Genomic DNA, 22,295 nt, shown 5'->3' with positions numbered 1-22,295 from the left:
CAAGTAAGAGTGATTTAAGGATAATGATGTCAATGTGTTGACTGGTGCCAGTAGTGTGCTAAATCGATGGAAAGAATACTTTGAGAAGTCGATGAATGAAGAAAATGACACAAAAGGAAGAGTAGAAGAGACAAGTGTGATGGACCAGGAAGTGACAATGATTAGTACGGGGGAAGTTAGAAACTTATTAAAGATGATGAAAAATGGAAGGGCAGTTGGTCCTGATGACATACCTGTGGAGGTATGGAAGCAATTTGGAGAGGTGGCTGTGGAGCCAGTTGTGAAACTTGTTAACTTTATTCGAGCAAGGTGACTTCACTATCGTCAGTTTATTCATTTTCTCTAAGAAATTGACGCTGACCACACGGACTTACTTTACCATTCTAGTGTCTGCTGGTTCAGTTTAGGAAAAGTATGTCAACCTGTGTGGGAGCTCAAACAAGAGACTATTTCATTTTTTGAGCTACTTGATGACTAATTTTCTGAGCTGAATGACAGAGATTGGCTTTGTGATTTAGCTTTTGCTCTGGACAAGGGGAAAAAAACAATTTGTTCATGAAATCCAAGCAAACGTCAAAGTCTTCAAAACCAAGTTGGTTTTATTTTCGAAACCAATATCAGAAAGTCATTTACTCATTTCCCCATATTGGTTACCTTATAAGAGGCCCCACGACGTGTCAAAAAATATAGAGAATCACTGGATGACCTGCATCAGGAATTCTGCTGTTGGTTTTATGATTTTGGAAAATTGACAGGTCATTCAGCTGGTGTCATGTCCCTTCTCACACAACCTGGAAATGTGTCACAGGAGTTGCTGTTGGAACTGATTGATCTCCAATGTGACATGGTGTTAAAGGACAAGTTCAACTCCCTGAAACTGGATGGGTTTTATGCTTCATTAAGTGCAGCAAAATTTCAAAACATCCAGAAGATGGCACAGAGGATACTGGTGTTGTTTGGCTCTACAAATGTTTGTAAACAGACTTTTAGTGTGATGAACACTAATAAAGCACCCCATAGATCCCAGATAAGTGATGACCACCTCAGATCTGTTCTGAGAATTGCCACAACAGAATTACCACCAGACTTTGATGCATTGACGACAATGGGTGATCAACAACACTGTTCTCATTAAAAGGTATGTTAAAACTTCAAAGCTGTTTTCTGGGTGTGTTTGATATGTACTATTAAAAAAATTGTTTTTTTTTTTTTTTTTTTTTATGTATCATGTCTTGTGCTGACTGGCCCGCCCGTCAAATTTTAAAAGTCGATGTGGTTTCCAAGCCCAAAAGTTTGCCCACTCCTGGGCTAGAATATAACCAGCTCAGAAAATGGATTGATGAATAACAGTCTGTGAAGACTTTCACATTTCACAAAAAAATAAAGAATTATGCTGTGGAATAACGTTAATGTATCAATAAGCATTCACTTAATCATAATCATAATAATTTTGGTGTAGAACTGAAATGCCAAGAGAAATATCAAAAGAATACAATTACACAAATTATCGAAGCAGGTTGGTTTAGGACACAAGATGGGGAGGAATAAAAGATAAGAAACAATTGTCACTCGTCTACTGATTTGACATCCTGCTTTGAATTCCACGCTTTATAAAACAGTAACACACTCTACTTGTGGATGTGATATGTGTGTTCAACGTGTGAGAATTCGGCATGTGGTGATGGAATGCAGGGCTTGTGAAAGTAAATAACATTGACAAGCGTACGAAAGGAAAATAAAGGTTCAGCATTCAGAATCATCTTGGTACTGCAGCAACAACCAAATTTCAAATGTAGGTATGGATTTTAAGTTCACAAGATTAGTCCGTATATCAGTTTCACAACATTCGTATGTCAATTATAATAATAATAATAATATCACTGTTTATTATTATTATGTCCTACGTTTTTTGTGTGCCTTTCTCCTGTTGCCCATTCCAGTCCAGTAGGTAGCGGTAGTGCACTTTAAACTCTTGATTTGCCAATCGCCAAAGAACCCAAAAGAAAAAGAAAGGAAGCGTGAGCATCGCTAGCAAGAAGATGGCGTCGTCAAGAGTACGTTTATCAACCGTCGGTGGATTCATTTTTGAGAACTGCAAAAGGTAACTGCTATTCATTGAGAAGCGACTTGTCACCAATAATGGCAGACTGTGACGGAAGCAGTTCGTCCCTGTATGGTCTTTCCCATCATTTCTACTCGCGGCAATGGTCTACTCTTCGATGGAATGACTCAGGTCGAAATGGCAGCGCTAAATATGGTTGCGGCAAAGAACGTTGTTGTTTTCGCGTTTTATACATACCAACAGGACACGTTTCGTGTACATTATATGCATGAACAGTTGGGGTTGGCCATGGTATTCAGTCAAGCAGAAACATTACTGAAGGGAAAGCGTGAAGATTCTTTTCTGAAAAGATGATAGTACAATCAAGGAACTGCCACATAGGTGTTTTATTTTAACCCATTTTTAGATAAGATGGCGTTTCAAATCTTAATAGGAAATGGTACTCTGGTTCTCAGCGGCTTTTTAAAGACGATAGTGCGGTCGGGTGACCATCCACACTGAAGAGTTTCATTATTTCAACACTTTGAGAGGAACCAGATGAGGTACTTTGGCCATCTAATTAGCATACCACCTGGAAACGTCCCTGGTGAGGTATTGTGGGTACAAGCCCACGGGTAGAAACCCGGGAGACGTCGAGAACATGATGGAAAGACTTTCCTTCCCGGCTGGCTTCACACTTGGGGATCACCCCGGAAATGCTGGATGAAGTGACTGAGGAGAGGGAAGTTTTTGCTTCCGTGCTATTGTGCCCCCACGACTCAACCTCAGTTAGGTGGGTTGTTGTTTGTTTTTTTCCAAGTAGCGTTTTTTTTCAAGTTACAAAGATATACCGACTACAAAAAATGCATAACATATTTATTTTAAGTATATTGAGGATTCTTTGTATAAATGTATGTTTGTGTGCCTTGCGTAACCGCATGAGCCAATATTGCACGTAATTAACTTTAAACAGTTTTTGTAACTATCAGAGTTCATGTTGATGATCACTAAACACCATACAAATGAAAATGCACACCTGGACTGTGTCACTCACGTCAGTGGATTTGTCCAACTGCAGTGAGAAACCCTCACAATCTCCGATGTCCTTCCACACATTAGCCGTGGCTTCACAGCACCGTGTAACTGTACTCCTTTAGAGCCGCAGAGATTTTTTCGAAGATAATATCCATCCATACATTTTCTTTGCCGCTTATCCTCAGGAGGGTCGCTGGGAGTGCTGGAGCCAATCCTAGCTGTCAACGGGCAGGAGGCAGGGTACACTCTGAACTGGTTTCTAGCCAATTGCAGGGCACATTGAGGAAAAACTGCCACAATCACACCAAGGGGCAATTTACAGTGTCCAGTTAATGTTGCATGTTTTTGGGATGTGGGAGGAAACCCAGGCAGGCACATGGAGAACATGCAACCACCACACAGGTGGGTCCGGGATTGAACCCTCAGAACTGTGAGGTCAACCCTTTACCAGCTGCCCACTGTGCCGCCCGAAGATAATATTTCCACCTTATTTTTAAAAGATTGGCACAACAAGTCAGCGATGTCTTTTACCATCTCTTCGTCTTGGAAGGACTTCTTGTTATTAACAATGATGTGACGAACCGGGAACTTTCGCTGGTGAACTATATTGTGTGAAAAGTAGGATTTTAGTTCTTTCACTTTTCTCATTCTCAGCTTGCTTTTCGGCGGAATGTTGTTTTATTCCATAAACAGTTTGAAAATGCTGCTCCACATTTCACTACACTGGCAGATGAGGCAAACGCACTTCGAAAATGATACCATTTAAAAAGTTGTCCGCCTCCCATTCCATAGTAAAGTGATACGTTTTTGTCTTCTTTATTGCAGCATCCATACTCATGTTTGTTCAGATTTCTTTAGCGGGAGCTCAAAATAGGTGGGAACTCACTGACCACGTGTTTTCCTGCAGGGTTCGCATGCGGCCCTAAAAGTCCCTAAAAACACATAAATTTTTGAAGGTTCATTTAGGGGCTCCTAAAAGTCCTTAAAATCCACGAAAACCGGTCAAGCCCCTAAAATGGCCTTGAATACAAAGCGGCACCGCTCGGCTCCGTCATAAGCCACACCGGCCGGCTGCGATGAGCCGCGATGGCTCATCTCCGCCGCGGAAGTGGATCGGACGGGATGTGGTTTGGCTGTGATGGCATATCATCTGAATATGGCTTGAAACAATAGTGTAATATTGCCCCGGTAACTTCACTCGGTTGTGTGGTGTTGTCCTTTTCGAAAAGAGCTTCCGTGTCAGAAGGGGTGTTGGAAAAATCCGAATATCTCTGTTGTTCGGCTTCCATAGTAGCAGGCACTGCGCGTTTTCAACGGTGGAAGTGACGATGTCGTCAAGGACAGATGACGCGACTAATATGGTGACCACTTGGATGTCGAGGGACACTCAATTGCGCAACTTTGTGCATGGATGACGCGCTCTCCGCTCACTTTTTTTTTTTTCGTATAGAAAAGTGAATACTGTTATGTATTTTTCGTTACAAGATCTATTTTAGAATGTTTATATGGATGTCACCCGCACTTTAAATTTGTCTGTCACACCTACGGCACACCTAACAACTGTTCTGCTGCCCTCATACATTTCTCCGACACACCAGACCCTGCGATTGGCTGGTAACCAGTTCAGAGTGTACCGTGCCTCATGCCCAATGACAGCTGGGATGGCTCCAGCACTACCGCAACCTTCGTGAGGATTAGCAGCTCGTATAATGGATTTAAGGTTGAATTTGTGTGTTAAGTGGTTTTTATTTATTTGTATTTGTAGAAATGCGTTCCTGGAAGAAAGAGCAAATGACGTTTGCTGTAATTTGCCTATTCCTCGTAAAACTGGAACGACGATTTGTGGTGTTGTGTACAAGGTGAGTGAAAAAAGTATTTGCCTCCTTCTCTCGAAGTATTTTTTTCATAATTTCGCCACTTAAATGTTTAAAATAATCCATCTGATGTAAATATGAAACAAAAATTAACCTAAGTAAACATTAAATGCAGTTTTTAAATGTTTTTATTTCTGAACTGTTCAAAGCTACCTGGTTGAATGACAAATGGTTGGTTGGTCCATCGCCATCAACAACTTTGGAGATATGTTGGCCACTCTTCCTTAAAGAATTATTTAATTCATTAACACGGTTTTCGAGCATGGATGGTATTTTTGTGTCTTACAGCTTTTTGAGACTTCACACAACTTCATTGTGTGAGAGGTTCTATTTTACTGATTTCTTGATTAAGCATGTCTGTAGACTTGGGCTTCTTACCTTGAAGGCCCCTCCCTCAAATTTGTCTGTATTTGACACACACATGCGCACACACAGAATATAAGAGCGAAAAAGAGAGAAGCTAGTGTGCCAAACAAAAACTCCAGGTTCTCCTCTTGGGACTAGACACAAAAGTTGTGCACTCCTTTTAATGTTTCATGCATATCCCCCACCACTGTAAATTTAAGACGTTTCTACTAAATGCTGTCTTTTTGTGTTAAGGATGGCGTTGTCCTTGGAGCAGACACCAGAGCCACTGAGGGCATGGTAGTTGCTGACAAGAACTGCTCCAAGATACATTATATATCACCCAATATTTAGTAAGTGATTGTGTTTGGGCTTTAAGAAACTGTACATTGGATCTCAGGATCTGACTCAAAAGAGTTGCTGCATTTAGGCAACGTGAATGACTGGGCTTTCTCAAATGCGCTGGCAGTTAAATAAAAAAAATAAATTAAAAAAAAACGCACAATGTGTTTTAACATTTATTTTCCCCCTACTTGATCTGTTACATCTATTATGAAGTGTTAAGCTGTTCTATAACTATTATGCAGTTGTTGTGGAGCAGGAACGGCTGCAGACACAGAAATTACCACTCAAATCATCTCCTCCAATCTGGAGCTACACGCCCTCTCCACAGGCAGACGACCACGTGTGGCCACTGCTAACCGCATGTTCAAGCAAATGCTTTTCAGGTACACTCCATGGGCTATATCTATAAACAGTATACTGAACTCTGGTTTTAATTGACACACACAAATGAAAGCAATTTATGTAACATTTTGTTTCTTTTTTTAAATCTTTTTTTTAAATTCAGGTATCAGGGGTACATTGGTGCTGCTCTGGTTCTTGGTGGAGTGGACTGTAACGGTCCTCATCTTTACAGCATCTACCCTCATGGCTCTACGGACAAACTTCCATATGTCACTATGGGTCAGTTTTGACAACTACAACAGAAATATGAATCTATCTTTTCTCAGATCCTTATGCTATTTCACTGCCTGATTGCTAAATTGTGCAAAATTCACATTTTTAGGACGTGCAACTTATTCCATATCAATCGAATGTTGATAAATTGGAGCTGATCACATAATTTGTAGGCTTTAAACGATCAGGATTTTTGGGGCTGATTGAGTTAAAAAAAAACTGAACCAATCTACTATCACAAGATATGCAGCAATGTTTATATTTAAATGACCTTTTCATTTAGTGTGTATACTTGTGTACATAATTGCGACAAAAATGTCTTTCCAATAACTTATTTGTTCATCTATTTATCCCAGTGAGGCATAGAGACTTACAGAACAAATTAATGGTCCTTTATTAGACGGTACTAAGTATACGAATCCATCTACTTTTTGTGATGTTTTTATTTGTTGGTGTGCAGAAATTTTTAATTGCAAAATACTGTATGTGCTCTGGCTCCATAAAGGTTTAAAATCACTGCTCTGGTTAGATCATGTATAAGGAGTCCTCTGTCTACGACTGAGATCCATTCCTGCAGTAGTGACTTAACTCGAATTTCGACTTAAACCGGATTTCACCGTTAAAGTAAAAATTTACCAAAAAGTCAAACTGAGATTGGCTTCAGAATTCCCGTGACCCTCGTGAGGATAAGCAGCTCAGAAAATGGGTGGGTGTTGCTACTTCACATAAAAAAAAAAAAAAATACATAAAAAATGTAGGATGCTTCACTTCCCATGACTGCGAGAGGTGGACGGCAAAGAATGAAGGGAGGCTGGGATGGCGAAGAATGAAAGGCTGCGCTCAGCTAAGCTATATATAGTGCAGGTTGTGCTTGGTAGCAGTAAATTCATCCTCAGCATCCTTGACTCTCTTGACGGCTCTTTCAAACTTAGGAAAATACGCCTTGCCTTTTCCCTTAATGAGCATGAGGCTGATATTAAGCCTACGTTGATTCTGATCATCTTCTTTCCATCTCTGCAACGATCAAAGAACATTGCTTTGTTTTCTTTTTTCTTCACAAAAAAGTTGCTTCGTGATCACTCTATCCCTCAGAGGGTCAATACCCTTCACATGCACTAAAATAAGGGGTATGTCCTTAATAATCGCCATGGTCTTCCGACTGAAGCTCAAGAATTTTAAGTCCATCATGTCCATCGGTGTTAATCCTTTTATTTTTATATATTAAAGTGTATGTAACATAAATTTTCGAACGCATATTATCTTATCTAGACGTAAATATGTTAAACTGTACCATAAAATGCATATCTTGTTAGATGTTTTTACCAAAAACACATTTATGAATTCAAGTCTGTGAACTTTCATCTAGTTTCCCGTACATGAAAAGCGCCTCCTTTCCTGTGGCTTACCTTTGACGTCACAGCTAGGGGACCTGTTGTTGTGGGATTATCTTATAGTCATTGCATGTTGATGCTGAAGAAAAACCCATTTGTTTCGAGATTGTAAGATAAAACCAAGCCGTAAAAACGGTGAAGACATGTGGGGTTCAGTTTTGTAGCAATTCAAATGATCCTGGTCACAGTTTACATTATTTTCCCAAAGACCCAAGCCTCTGAAGAACGTGGTGCGCGGTAACTTGAAGTTGAAAAACTTTCCCCTCTACATGCTTTAGGAAGATATAGATCATCTACTGCTAGCTTTCATCAATGGATTGACATTAGATACCGATTGACAATAGATATATAACAATACATCCCGATTGCCGAGAGGAATGTTTGTTACAATGTATCGCTACCTTGTTGCTGATTATGTTGAACTAAACTTTCAGCATTTTCAAAACATTGTGGGTATAGCCCGGTCGTGTTTATTCCTTGTCAGGCCAGTGCATTTAACCTTTCTTTAGATAAAGTTGGTCAGATCAAGAATTTTTATTGATGAAAAATTTTACATACCGTTTTGTATCATCTTTTACTAACATCAGTTGAAATTGGAAATTATCATTTTCATATCATTTTCGATTATAGTTATGTATTTATTTTATTTTTAATTTACAGTTATGTTATATATTAATCCAGTAAGTTATTTTAAGGTCTTGAGATTCCATCCCTAATCACACCCACAACTTTATCTGTGAGCATGACTGACCACAACCGTACATTTATCAAATGTGAGTGACTGCATTATGGCTGGGCTTGAGAGATGCAGTTGGGAGATGGGAGAAAGTTTTGGAAAGTCAACCATCACTGCAGCTTCCACCAGTTGGGGCTTTATGGGTGAGTGGCCTGACAGAAGCCTCTCCTCAGTACAAGACAGATGGAAGCCTCTATGGAGTTTGCAAAACCAAAACAAAAGAAACAGGAAGGATTTCAAGATAATGAGAAATAAGATTCCCTGTCCTGATGAGACAGATGAAATATTTGAGCCTTAATTCTAAGCATTATGTATGGAGAAAACCAGGCACTGTTTATCACCTGTTCAACACAGTCACAACAGTGAGCCATGGGTGTGCCAGCATCATGTTGTCTGGTGTTTTTTCAGGAGCAGGGATATCCTGGATGAAAAGTTTCTCCTGAATGCTCAGGAACTCCGACTGGGCTGAAGGTTCACATTCCAACGAAACATGAACCCAAAGCACATCCAAAATAATGGAGTGGGTTCTGAACAACTCTGACTGTTCTTGAATTGCCCAGTCAGACCCCTGACTTAAACCCAATGGAGCATCTCTGGAGCATCCTGAAATCGGCTGTCTACCAATGTTCACCATAGAGCAGGGGTCGGGAACCTTTTAGTGTGAAAGAGCCATAAACTGCAAATATTTTAAAATGTAATTCATAAAGAGCCATCCAATATTTTTAAAACTAAATACAAGTATTTGTGTATTTTATGTAAGACTAAACACTTTAAGAGTTTCAATAAGTCTCTAAGGTCATTTAAATACCATTATGCTGTTGCTAACCAATGATGACAAAAGTACTTTTTGCCATTAATGCAACTTCTTCGCTGATGGCTTAGTCAACTGTTTCATACGTCATTAAACTAAACTTCATGCAGCCTTTGAGACTTTCATTCGTTATTCATGAACGTAGGTTGGTCTTGTTTTTCTTTAAATGTGAGAGAGATTTTTCACATACATAAGTATAACCAAGCATTGTCAGTGCAGCAATACACGCCGCAGTGTGTGGATTGTGACGGGAAATGCGTTTCAAGTTTTCACAATCAGCATGTCTGCAGGTTTAATTTTTTTTCATTTGTCCCCACTTATGCGCGGTTGCCAACAATGGTTGCCGACAGAGGCATGTCTTTATGGAAAACAATTTCCGGTGGTAGGGAGTGCATAAGCACGCTGCCATTATAAACCACATCCATAGGCTGCATAAGGACTGCAACATTTGTAATTATGAGTGTACCTGCTTTAAGAGCAGAGGAGCAGCTGGTGCTAGGTAAACTAGGAAGATGACTTTGTGGCCTTCATTGGAGGCTGTGTAGCAGGTCATTGTTAGAGAAAGTTACGTGTGGTGCCAAAATGTTCACAAAATAAAAGACGCTGACGTCTTTTTTGACTGCCACGCAGTCACGTGATCGACCAGAACTTCCCTGCGATGGGCACATTGAGCACCCCTGCTGTATACAGTATGTTGTTGTGAGGGTTCTGCAAGCCATACGCAACCAACAAAAGAGCCAGGTGTGGCTCGCGAGCCATAGGTTCCCGATCCCTGCCATAGAGTATGACAGGACTGGAGAGGATCTGCGTGAAGGAATGGCAGAGGATCCCCAAATCTGGGTGTGAACAACTTGTTGCATCATTCCCAAAAGGACTCATCGTCATGTATTATTATTATTCAGATTTTTATTTTAATAAAGCTACAAAAAATGTTTTTTTTTTTGTTCATGTGGGGTTCTGTGTGTTCATTGAGGGGGGGGGTGAACTGAAATGATTTTTGCAAATGGATGCAATATGACTAAAAAATATATGGGGGTCTTTTTTCTATATCCACTGTGGATTGAGATGAGTCGCCTCCCGAAGAACAGTTTACTCGGTCCTGTAAACCTGTCTATAGTATGCATGTAGTGTGGCTACAAAAGTGGCAACCACCAACCAAGACACTATTTTAAATGCACAAATCATGACTGCCCAATGTGGAAATAAACATTTAACCACTGTGAAAATTGCATTGAACAAGGTTGTGCAAGGTGAAGTGTAACATTTGATGACATGCAACCCGAGAGCATTTTGTCCACCAGTATTACATTCTGTTAACAATTAACAATTACTCTGAAAGGCCAATGTACAATGTTTATATTTTATCATTTAGTTTTTATATTTCTTAAAAATATTGAATCATTTTAATGCTGTATACCATCCAAACACTCATCTAGTGAAACAGCATATTTTCTTTTTTCAAGGATCGGGATCCCTTGCCGCCATGGCAGTGTTTGAAGACCGATACAAACCTGGCATGGGAGTAAGTCAGTCATACAAATTTTAATTACACAAATCAAACTAGCAAATCTACTTTTCATGTGTATATTATTCATCAACTGCATTTATTGCATAGGAAGAAGATGCCAAGTTGCTAGTGCGTGATGCCATCGCTGCAGGAATATTCAATGATCTTGGTTCTGGCAGTAACATAGATTTGTGTGTGATTACCAATGAGAAGGTGGACTACATCCGACCTCATGATGAAGCCAACAAGAAAGGTTCCAGGTCAGAACAAAATTTTTCATTTCATTGCGGATTTGATACATGAGGTAACTCTGATTAAAGGCATTTGAAAACAGAGAAATAAAACATTTAAAACGGGATAAAAATAATAAAAATGACAAAACTGCATCCAGTAATATGATCAAAAAGTGGATATATTCTAAAAACCATGAGAAAAAAAGAAGAGTTTTCAACCTGGATTTAAAAACATTCACACTTGGGGCTGACCTCACCTCTTTTGGAAACTTATTCCATTTGTGTGCAGCATAAGAGCTAAATGCTGCTTCACCATGTCTGCTTTGCACTTTGATGTATTCAGGACCTAAATCATTTAGTGATTTATAGATGAGTAGCAGAACTTTAAAATCTATTCTAAAGATGACTGGAAGCCAGTGCAAGGACTTTAGGATTGACCGCTTTGTTTTGGTCAGAACGCGAGCTGCACAATTCTGAATGAGCTGCAGCTGTTTAATACTCCTTTTTTTTTGGGGGGGGGGTCCCAGTCAGAAGACCATTACTGTAGTCATGTCTACTTAAGATAAAAGCATGGATGAGCTTTTTATTTAAAAAAAAAAAACGGATCATACAACTAAATAAGTGATTCAAAGGATTAGTAAATCCGAGAAAAAAGTTTGCACAAAATAGTTTTTCACTTTAAGTTAACGGCAGGCTATTTTTTAAGCACCTCTTTTAACAAATTGCCCAACTGCACAGCCTTGAGAGAGTGCATCAATGTACCATGTAGTAATAAAAAAATATACTGAAAATGTGGATTAATCCAGTTAATCACACTGGACTGCTATTATTCTGAACACAACTGTATGAGGGCAGTATAAATAGTGAGGTGTGACAAAAGGATTTCAGGTGGAGGTGGGACTGCATCGGAGATCAGTTCTGAGCCCCTTTGTATGCAGTTGTAATGGATATGGTGACAGATGAGGTTAGACTTGAATCCCCTTCGACTAAGATCTTCGCAGATGACCTTGTGATCTGGAGTGAAAGGAGGGAGCAGGTAGAGGAACAAATAGGTGGAGGCATGCACTGGAAAGAAGAATTAAGACAAGATGAAGTAAAACAAAATAGTTGTGGCTGAATAAGGTGGAGCATGCACACACTAGCTCCTCTCTCCATACAAAAGTGTTTTTGTTTTTTATTTAACGGGAACAGAGTGTTAGTTTTTTGTCTTTGTCACGCACTCACACCCCGATGGACACCTACTCCAAAGTGCTTCTGCTCGACATTTGCAGAGCATTATTATTGGACAGAAATGTGAAGTGCTATGCTAATGATGTGTACTCAGGATGCCAGCGCAATCCCCGACCCCTACTCCTGGACGCAGTCCACAGTGAAAGCACTAGATTATCAGATAGCTCACACCGGCCATCACCGTAGCCAATGTACACTCCCGAGACAACAAAATGGAATATATCCATTAACTCCATACATCAACAAATAGCATGAGTGTGCTCTACATCTGCTTTTTTGGAAACATGGCTCAACGGTAGCGTCCTGTATCGCACCATTCAGCGGGGCATAACATGCCATTGGGCAGAGAGCTCGCCAACGGAGGGAAGAATTTGTTTACATTGGGGAAGTCGAGTACCGCAACGCTGCAGTGGTTTTTAAACAATGTTTACCGCTGATGGAGTTGATGATCAAGTGCTGGCCTTTTTACCTGCTTAGAGAATTTACTGTCGTTCTGCTGGCAGCCATTTAGATCCCACCAAACTCAATCAACAACAGGAGTGAGGCACTGTACAAACTCTACCGGGTCATCAGTGAGCAGCAGACATTGGACCCTGATGCCTTCCTCATTGTGGCTGGGGGTTTCAACCACACCAACCCCAAGAAAATGTTTTCACAACTTATACATACTTTATACAACTCTGAATGGAGCTTGCAAAGCCCTCCCCCACTGGGATCCTCAAACCACACTCCTGCCATGTACATACAGACTGCTGATTAAGGTGACAAAGCCTGTCAAGAAGAAGATCCGGATATGGCCAGTGGGGTCATCAGAGGCACTCGACTGGAGCATGTTCAAACAGGCAGCCACCCACTGTGTCACAGACCTTCAGGAGTACACTGCCTCCATGTGGAAGTCCATGGAGGACATTATGATCTCCAGAACGTTCTCCATAAGGGCCAATCAGAAGCAATGGTTGACGGGAAGTCCACAGGGTACCGAAGGCCCGGAATGCTGCCGTCAGAGCTGGAGAAGAGGTGAGCCTCCGGACAGCTATGGCCAACCTGTCACGTAGTATCAGAGAAGCTAAGAGCCAGTATTCCAGGAGGATTGACGATTGGTTTAGAGACAGCAGAGGCACCAGTAACCTGTAGTGTGGCAGCTAGACAATCACAGACTACAAGCCCCCCCACCACAGACCAGCTATGGCCAACCTGTCACGTAGTATCAGAAAAGCTAAGAGCCAGTATTCCAGGAGGAATGACGATTGCTTTCGCGACAGCAGAGACACCAGTAACCTGTTGGGTGGCATCTAGACAATCGAAGACTACAAGCCCCCCCACCACAGACCAGCAACAGCTCCCTTTCTCGACCAGATGAGCTCAGACTTCTTTGCTCGCTTTGAGGCAGACAACACAACCACAGCGAACAGGTGCTGCTGTGAGAGGACTCAGAAGGATGTATGCAAGGAAGTCCCATTCCAAAAGAAGCCATCTCCCTCCAGCTACAATGACTACTGCCTGGTTGTACTCACTCCCATCATTATAAAGTGCTTAAGGGGTCATAAGGAGCCAGTCATGGAGTGCATCAAATCCTCCCTCCTCCACATGGTAGTCCCCTACCAATTTGCATATTGGTCCTACCTCTCAACCAATGATGCTATCGCCGTTGCCCTCCACTCTGTCCTCATCCACTCGAAAACCAAGGACTCATGTCAGAATGCTGTTCATTGACTTCAGATCAGTATTCAACACAATCATCCCCCAGCAGCTCCTCCGCAAGATAGACTAGGACTCAACACCTCCCTGTGCAACTAGCTGTTGGACTTCCTGACAGGAGACTCCAGATAGTTCGGGCTGTGAGCAACACTTCCAACACCATCATGCTGAACACAGGGGCTCCCCAAGGATGTGTGCTGAGCCTCCTCTTCTACACTCTGCTCACCCATCACTGGGCACCCACATCGAACTACAACCACCTAGTACCTCGTCATCAAGTTTGCAGATAACACAACTGTGGCGGCTCTTGTGAACAACAACGATAAGACAAGCTACAGGAGTGAGGTGACCCGCTTGGTGATGTGGTGCAGGGACAACAATCTCCACCTAACGTGGATAAGACTACGCCGATTTACAGTGGAATTTAGGCCACACACCCAACATACCCTACTAACCATCAACGGTGTTGCAGTAGAGCAGGTGAGCATCACCAAATTTTTGGGTGTGCACATTTCTGAAGACCTGTCCTGGGCTGAAAAGGCTAAACACCAGCTCTACTTCCCGCAGAAACTGAAGTGAGCAAATTGTCTCTGCCTCATTTCCATTGCCTCGGCGACAGAAATGGCATGTACAGTATGTCGTCATGAGGGCTCTACGAGCCATATGCAACCATCAAAAGAGCCAGATAAGGTTCGCAAGCCAGAGGTTCCGACCCCTGGTCTATAGTATAATGCACGATGTACATATTTTAGACAGACCTGGTTTATATTTTATTTTTACTGTTTAGTTTATGATAGTACTGTAGATCTGAGAGGAATGCTATTTCACCTATATTGTATGTAGTGTGCGTATAATACATCTAACAATAGCTACTTGAACTTAATTATAATGTGAATAATAAAGAGTGGTGGAGGGGAAGAGTGAGGCGACAGGGAGAAGGGATGACTTCAAATCCTTGGTCAACATCCAGAGCAATGGTGAGTGTGGTAAGGAAATAAAGAAACGGGTCCAAGCAGTTGGAACTTTTGGCAGAATGTGTTTGGTGTGTTATCTGACAGAAGAATCTCTGGTATGATGAAGGACAAAATTTATAAAAGAGTGGTGAGGCCACGCATTATGTATGCATTAGAGACAGTGGTACTTGAGACAACAGGAAGCAGAGCTGGAGGTGGTGGAAATGAAGATGGGGTTCACTCTAGGGGTGAGGAGTTTGGATAGGATTAGAAATGAGTTCATTAGAGGGACAAACAAAGTTAGATGTTTTGGAGACTGAGACAGCGCAGACTTTGATGGTGTTCATCCTAAAAACACCAACAGTGCGGCGACTTGCACAAAGTTCCTATTAGTAGACCTTGGAGTTTAGCTTCTCCAGCTTGCTATCTCCCCTACCATCTGTCAGTACAACTTTCTAATGGGGAAGACACTACAGGGGAGGAGGACCTCATCCACACCAGGGCACCCCAAGGTTATGTCCTCTCCCCGCTGTTCTTCTCTGTCCACAAACAAGATGCACCTCAACGCACCGAAATTTGCTCAATTAGAGGAACAGCCAAAGTTAGATGTTTTGAAGACAATGTTTCAGAGAGCAGATTTTGATGGTTTGGACATATCCAAAGGTATGGTAAGGTGTATGTATGGATTACTTTGCTTGTTCCCAACATCAGGTGAAGTTTTCATGTTATAAGCACCTTTGGAAAAGTATTGAGAAAAATGGTGACATGTTCACTATTTATTAAGGCCGCTGTATACACAACAAATTGGGGGATATTTTTTCAATGAGTAGACAATGATTATGGTTTGACTTGGGATGTAAAAGAAGGGAGTGGTAACCAAAAAAAAAGGCGTAACATTATTTAAATGACAATTTGAAATTTTTGTACAGCTTTTAGAAAGAATCAAGTAAGTTGGTGCGCATAATTTGCTTTCTTGGGCCAAATAAATTTTGCAGGCCTGATCTGCCCCTTGGCCAAGTTCGAGACACACAGCTTCTTGTAATTTCCTCTTATAAAAAATAGTTCAAACATACTTGTCTGAAATTTCATGAAACCCTTCATGCTCTTGTTACGTTTTAATTATTACTATTGTTCTTTTTTCATGTGTATATTATTCTCTATTCCTTAGTTGTTAATGTTTCTCTCACCTCCCCCCAGAACTGGTGACTACAAGTACAAAAGGGGAACCACGAGTGTCTTGACAAAGATGGTGGTGCCATTCAACCTGGAAGTGATGGAGGAAAATGTGCAAACTATGGATACTTCCTAAATAATTCTCAGCTTTTTTTTGAACCCTGTTCTTAAAATTCAATAAATTCAGCTTTATTCATTTTTTTTTTTTTTGTAACATGGTAATAATCATGTAAGTCATATGATATCATTACAAGTGTAGGGATTTGCGAGTTTGGACCCTACGCGTGTTCGCTAATCGAGGAAGAGATGACCAATGATGAGACAAAGTTAACAGCAAATGGATTTATTACAAAGGAATGTGCAGTACAGACGTCTGGGTCTTATCTAGGTATCTGCCGCACACGAGACGTGTGTCCTCTGTTAGGATAGCCCAAGAAGACGACGAAAGCTGCCTGGTAACACAAGGTTTTTATATGTATGGGTCCATTGTAAAAGTGGCTGCTGGACACCCCCCGCAGTCTGGTCCTGGGCAAAAGTAAAGTTACGATTGCACATGTGCCCGTACAGTTGAAGATAACTATCTGCTCCTTATTTGGTGTCGTTCGCCTCCACGGCAACAGCTGGGAGAGGAGGCTGCCACCAGCCGGTTTTCTGCGTACAAAGATAAAGGACATCCACCGCGCTGCACAACACATCCTTTTCTGATTATCAAATGGACAACACTATTTATTAAATGTATAAGGTCGTATTTAAGAAAATAATGAAAGTGCAATTAAAGGAAAATAGTCTTCATTCCCTCTCTTGATCTATTGAATAGATCACAAAAACAAACACGAAAAACACAAAAGTAACCCTTCAAGAAATACAGAAAACATTAAAACCCTCTCTAATCATCCAAACACACCTTTAAACAAGTGCATAGTCTCACGATTCAGAACACCCATACGTTTAAACCTGCAGGACAGTACTAGACAAATCAAAAACAGCAAAACATTTTTAAAAAAGTAATATCACCCAAAAAGTATCAGGAGAACAGAAGGGCAAGGGCAATGGAATCACGGCATGTCGACATCATGATAATCAGGAGGTGGTGGAAGTACAGCATAATTTTCAAGGGGAGCGACAGCAACAATGAAATCATCTTGTCAAAATTATAAATACATGTAGCCCTAAGTTGGTCATGTACAGCTTTCAAGTCCTTCAAGGATGAAATTGCCCAAACGTTGCACATTATAATGTATGTAATTGATACGATCAACATTTTCGTTACGAGAAACAGGGCACAGAGCGGAAATTATAGGTATATTTTCAAAACCGGCAACCACCTGATTAGCCAGTTTATACTCAACAGGGACACAACGGGGGGACACTAATAGTGTCAATGTAGGTGGGGTCATCATCACCGAGCCAGGTAGGTTTGGACCTACGTGAACGGTGTAATAGGCCAAAGGCTTCCTTGAAGTATTCAGGAGCAATCGCCAGATCATCTAGGCTGACAGGAACAACGGAAATAGGCAAAAGTAAAGTTACTCATCCACATGCCCGTACTGTTGCGCGGGAGGTGGTCGAAGAGACGGTTCCCCCCCCCCCCCCCCCCCCCGATGCTGATGTGGGTGTGGTTATGAGGTATTTTTGAGCATTTTTTCCAGATCAAAATACCAAGAACAACAATAACACTAATAATACGAATGCCATGGATTCCTGCTCTCCCTCTTGGTCCGAAAAGCAATCGGACCATCTGTAGGAATCATGGTTAACAATAAAACAACAACAAATATAAGTGCAATTAAGAGTCTGTAGCAGGGCAAAGCATAGAATAATGAATCCACTTAGTACCTTTTCCCTTCAAGTGGATGGCTTTGGAGGTACGAGCAGAGACCTTGTGGGGGCCAGACCAACGGGTTCTGACCACTTACGAGCGAGTTGTTTAAGGTAGACAGATGACCACTCAGGAAGATCAAGTGCAGGAAGTGGTGGTGGAAGAGTGTCCTGGATCTGTGAAGGGAAATTAGAAACAAAAGAATGCAGTTGTGTCCTAAACAGTTTGAGAAAACTTGAGAGACACAACACCCTCCAACGGTTGGAATGAGGAGGAAGGGTCAGGCATCAGACAACCTGTAAGAAGTTTGTCAGGGGAGAAAGAAGTAGAGCGAGACACAGTTTGTCTCACAAACATTACAGCATGGGGGAGAGCATGAACCCAGTTCATGCTAGAAGAGGTACATATTTTAGCCAGTTTTTCCTTCAACGTGCAATTCATACATTTAACTGAACCTTGACTAGCGGGGTGATAAACAACCAAACTTGTGAGTTAACCCTAACGACTTCTCTACAGTAGCTAGGTGTGTGGATGTGTACCATTGTCGGAGCGGATGAGACCGGGGAAACCGTGCTGATGTGGGTGTTGGTATGGGGTATGTTTGAGCGATCCAGTGGTTCACCAAAGCTTTCATTACCGACATGGCATCTTTGCGAGCGCAGGGCTCGGCTTCAGGCCATCCGGAAAAGGTGTCAGCAAAAACAAAAAGGTAGTGTTTACCTTGAACAGGAGTGATCATGTCTGTGAAATCCATGACCAGTTCAGCAACGGGCCAGGTGGGTGGGTCAAATGAACCTAACAACGGACTAAGTGTGGGGCAAACATTGTGTAGCTGGCAAATATTACAGTCACGACAGTGGGCATGACACAAGTCAGACATTTTAGGATGCCACCACATGCGAAGTTTGGTTAGCATGGCTCTGGGGCCAATATGAGCCATGGAGTGAGTTTCGGTCAAAATATCTTTTGTTCAGGAGAGGCGTTGTGCTGTATTTTGACCAATTCACTATGAAACGGAGGTTCGGGCAGGTCAGTAGAGGATTTGTCAGCTAATTGGAAAAGCATCTGTGGGACATAGCCCGCAGCCTGCATTGGACCTTGAGGTGGAGGAGCTGTCTTTTATCCAGTGATCAGGAGAACCACAACCAAACATCCTAGATCACGTTGATGTTGCACTTTCCCCCGGCCCCTTCACGCCTCCCTGCGTATCCACCCCAGCTCTTATCCCAGAACCCAACTGCCTGTCTAGGTGGTTGTGCCTGCCAAAAAATTACGTCCGGTGTGGTTTTGGACCTTTACGTCTTGCCTGTGCTACTTGTGATTCAAGAAGTTGTTTTTTGGAGTTGAGTAATTTCATTATCCTCACCCAGTTGTTGGGTTAAATAAATTTTGAGGTGATGCACTAACTGTCATCTAACTCTAGGCTCATCTACGGACATGAGGTGAGTGTCAGCTTTAACAGTGGCCTGTACTGGTTCAGGGAGACCTGCCAGGATCGCAGTCCTGAACATAGCCTCCTCCAAATCAGACTGTACAGGGTGAGGTCCAGTTGGTTCAGTCCAAAGTTTAGTGCACTTAGCCAAGTGCTCAAGTGGGTCATTTAACATAGGGGAAAGAAGTGGGTGATCCTGTAACAGGAGTGGGGAACCTCTCTCTGATAGCTGCAGCCAGACGCTCGAAGTGTGCTCTGAATATGGTTCCCTTGGGTATGTTAAGCATACCTGCAGTTGTCTCGATTTCTCGTTCAATACTAGTGCATGATCTAGATGCTAGGGTTAGGGTTGCTTGTCTCAATCTCCCATGCAGAGTGTATACCCCTGTAAAGTTTCCACAAAACTAGACAGCCATGCATTACCACCAGAAGAGAGACGAGAGAAGCGAGCATGACAATCAACATCTTTAAGATCAAACGGTTTGTATATTGGACCTGCTGGAGCCTCTGTCATAGGCATCAATGTAAAGCAAAGCAAATTTATTTGTATAGCGCATTTCATACATGAGGTTACTCAATGTGCTTTACATTATTAAAGGCATTTGAAAACAAAACATTTAAAACAGGATAAAAAGAATAAAAATGACAAACACAATAAAAAAAAACTAAAACCGCATACAGTGCAAGTAATATGATCAAAAAGTGGATATATTCTGAAAAGCCTAACCCAAGTTTTCAACCTTGTAGCATTTTGTTTTTCTTGTTACATAATAATATCCATCCATTTTCTTTACCGCTTCTCCTCATAAGGGTCGCAAGGAGTGCTGGAGCCAATCCCAGCTGTCAACGGGCAGGAGGCTGGGTACACTCTGAACTGGTTGCCAGCCAATCGCAGGGCACATAGAGACAGACAATCACACCTAGGGGCAACCTTGAGTGTCCAACTAATGTTGCGTGTTTTGGGGATGTGGGTGGAATCCCACATGCAGGCACAGGGAGAACATGAAAACTCCACACTGGCAGGTCCGGGATTGAACCCGGGACATCAGAATTGTGAGGCCAACACTTTACAAGCTGCGCCACCGTTCAACTTACCATTTTTCTTCAACGTTGGCATTGCCGTCACATCATAATTAAATGCGCAGTGCGCCTTTCTCTGTTCTCCTCTTTAAGTTCCATGAGCCCTTGTCTAATCCCCTCCCTTACGTCTTTCATAGTCTTTTACATTTATATTTATATTATATTTACATAGTCTCTGTCTGAAGTGAAGAAACGGGTCCAAGCAGGTTGGAATAGCTGGCGGAAGGTGTCTGGTGTGTTATGTGACAGAAGAGTCTCTGCTAGGATGAAGGGCAAAGTTTATAAAACAGTGGTGAGGCCGGCCATGATGTACGGATTAGAGACGGTGGCACTGAAGAAACAACAGGAAGCAGAACTGGAGGTTGCAGTAATGAAGATGTTGAGGTTCTCGTTTGGAGTGAACAAGAAATGAGCTCATTAGAGGGACAGCCAAAGTTGGATGTTTTGGAGACAAGATTCAAGAGAGCAGACTTCGATGGTTTGGACGTGTTCAGAGGCAAGAGAGTGAGTATATTGGTAGAAGGGTGCTGAGGATGGAGCTGCCAGGCAAAAGAGCGAGAGGAAGACCAAAGAGAAGGTTGATGGATGTTGTGAGGAAAGACATGATGGCAGTTGGGGTGAGAGAGGAAGAGGCAGGAGATAGGCTATGATGGAAAAAGATGACACGCTGTGGCGACCCCTAACGGGACAAGCCAAAATGAAAAGAAGAAGACTGTCTCTGTCTATTTCCTATAACTTCTTCGTCAGTTTGTCCCAATCGCGAATTTTACCCAAATTGTGCTTTTGCCATTATTTTAATGCGCGCTTCCTTTCTCTATATTTTTGTCAACATGAGCCATCATTTGCCACTGAATTTCAATGTACAATTCATGTTTAGTCTGATTATATTCAGCACATTCACGATCAAATTCACCATCCATGATTATTTATTTAATTTAGTTATCACTCTTCTTCGACTAAACCCACCCAAATTCCTATCACGCAAACAAATTAGCCTATAATATTCATATTTTTCATACGCCACCTTGCTTCGTCCCAGGCTCAAACCGACGGCAAACTGTGTTTTTAAGGGATCCCATCCCCCATAGGTGTAACAGGTAAACCTCACAGTGCAATTGTACGTCTACAATATACGTCAGCTACGACTGGATATACAACTTCTCTTTATCTCTTATTCTCTATTACTCATATGAGGCATGAACAATCTGATACCAATGACTTCTCAAATTTAGGCAACTCAATATGCAGAATTCGATAGTAACAGGCTTCTGCTTACCTTTGGTTTTGGTCGCGACCTGAAGAAGTCAGAAGTACAGATGACCATCCTCGACTTGTCCGTAAAACTCCTGTGTTTCTCATATGACTCTTCTTGATCTCATCTCTCGATGGCCAACGCCCGTATACCTCCCTCGACTTAAGGTCGGGGTCACCAAGAAATTTTAGGGATTTGTGAGTTTGGACCCTATGCGTGTTCGCTGATCAAGGAAGAGATGACCAATGATAAGACAAAGTTAACAGCAAATGGATTTAATCCAAAGGAATGTGCAATACAGATGTCCGGGTCTTATCTAGGTATTTGCTGCACACGAGACGTGTGTCTTCTGGCAGGATCGCCCAAGAAGAAGACAAAAGCTAACACAAGGTTTTTATACGTATGGGTCCATGGTAAAAGTGGCTGCCCCCCGCTGTCTGGTCTTGGGTCGGGATGGTAACTTTCCGCTCATTAATCTGTGTCGTTTGTCTCCATGGCAACGCCTGGGAGAGGAGGCTGCCACCAGCATGTTTTCTGCGTACAAAGATCAAGGACATTTACCGCTCTCCACAACACATCCTTGTCTGATTAGCAAATGGACAACACTTTATCTGTTGATTAAATGTATAAGGTCATATTTAAGCAAATAATGAAAGTGCAATAAAAGTAAAATACTCTTCACAAGGCACCACCTCATGACATGACATGGATCAATTGCAAACTCA

The 22,295-nt window shown here is 41.9% G+C and overlaps 1 protein-coding gene and 1 long non-coding RNA gene across 3 annotated transcripts; one reads left to right on the top strand and one right to left on the bottom strand.

Moving 5' to 3' along the window:
* Positions 1–1,943: 1,943 nt before the first annotated feature.
* Positions 1,944–16,183, top strand: psmb7 (proteasome 20S subunit beta 7). Of its 2 annotated transcripts, XM_061847510.1 has the most exons (9): positions 1,944–2,101; positions 4,842–4,935; positions 5,551–5,648; positions 5,883–6,023; positions 6,146–6,261; positions 10,657–10,715; positions 10,809–10,829; positions 10,914–10,960; positions 16,012–16,183. In XM_061847510.1, the coding sequence occupies exons 1-9, from the start codon at positions 2,040–2,042 to the stop codon at positions 16,121–16,123; spliced, it is 750 nt and encodes a 249-aa protein (XP_061703494.1). In that variant the 5' UTR covers positions 1,944–2,039; the 3' UTR covers positions 16,124–16,183. The 2 variants fall into 2 exon arrangements, with proteins under 2 accessions (XP_061703494.1, XP_061703491.1); XM_061847507.1 differs by having other exon boundaries at positions 10,809–10,960.
* Positions 16,184–16,316: 133 nt separating this feature from the next.
* Positions 16,317–22,295, bottom strand: LOC133515225 (uncharacterized). The gene is made up of 3 exons (XR_009798982.1): positions 21,595–22,295; positions 17,824–17,982; positions 16,317–17,479 (listed from the first exon to the last, which is right to left on the bottom strand). It is a non-coding gene; the product is annotated as an uncharacterized LOC133515225 (long non-coding RNA).

Source organism: Syngnathoides biaculeatus, chromosome 17, assembly GCF_019802595.1.
Source record: "Syngnathoides biaculeatus isolate LvHL_M chromosome 17, ASM1980259v1, whole genome shotgun sequence".
NCBI lineage: Eukaryota > Metazoa > Chordata > Actinopteri > Syngnathiformes > Syngnathidae > Syngnathoides > Syngnathoides biaculeatus.
The sequence above is the reverse complement of the archived record's forward strand: the minus strand, read 5'-3'. Positions and strand labels throughout refer to the sequence as shown.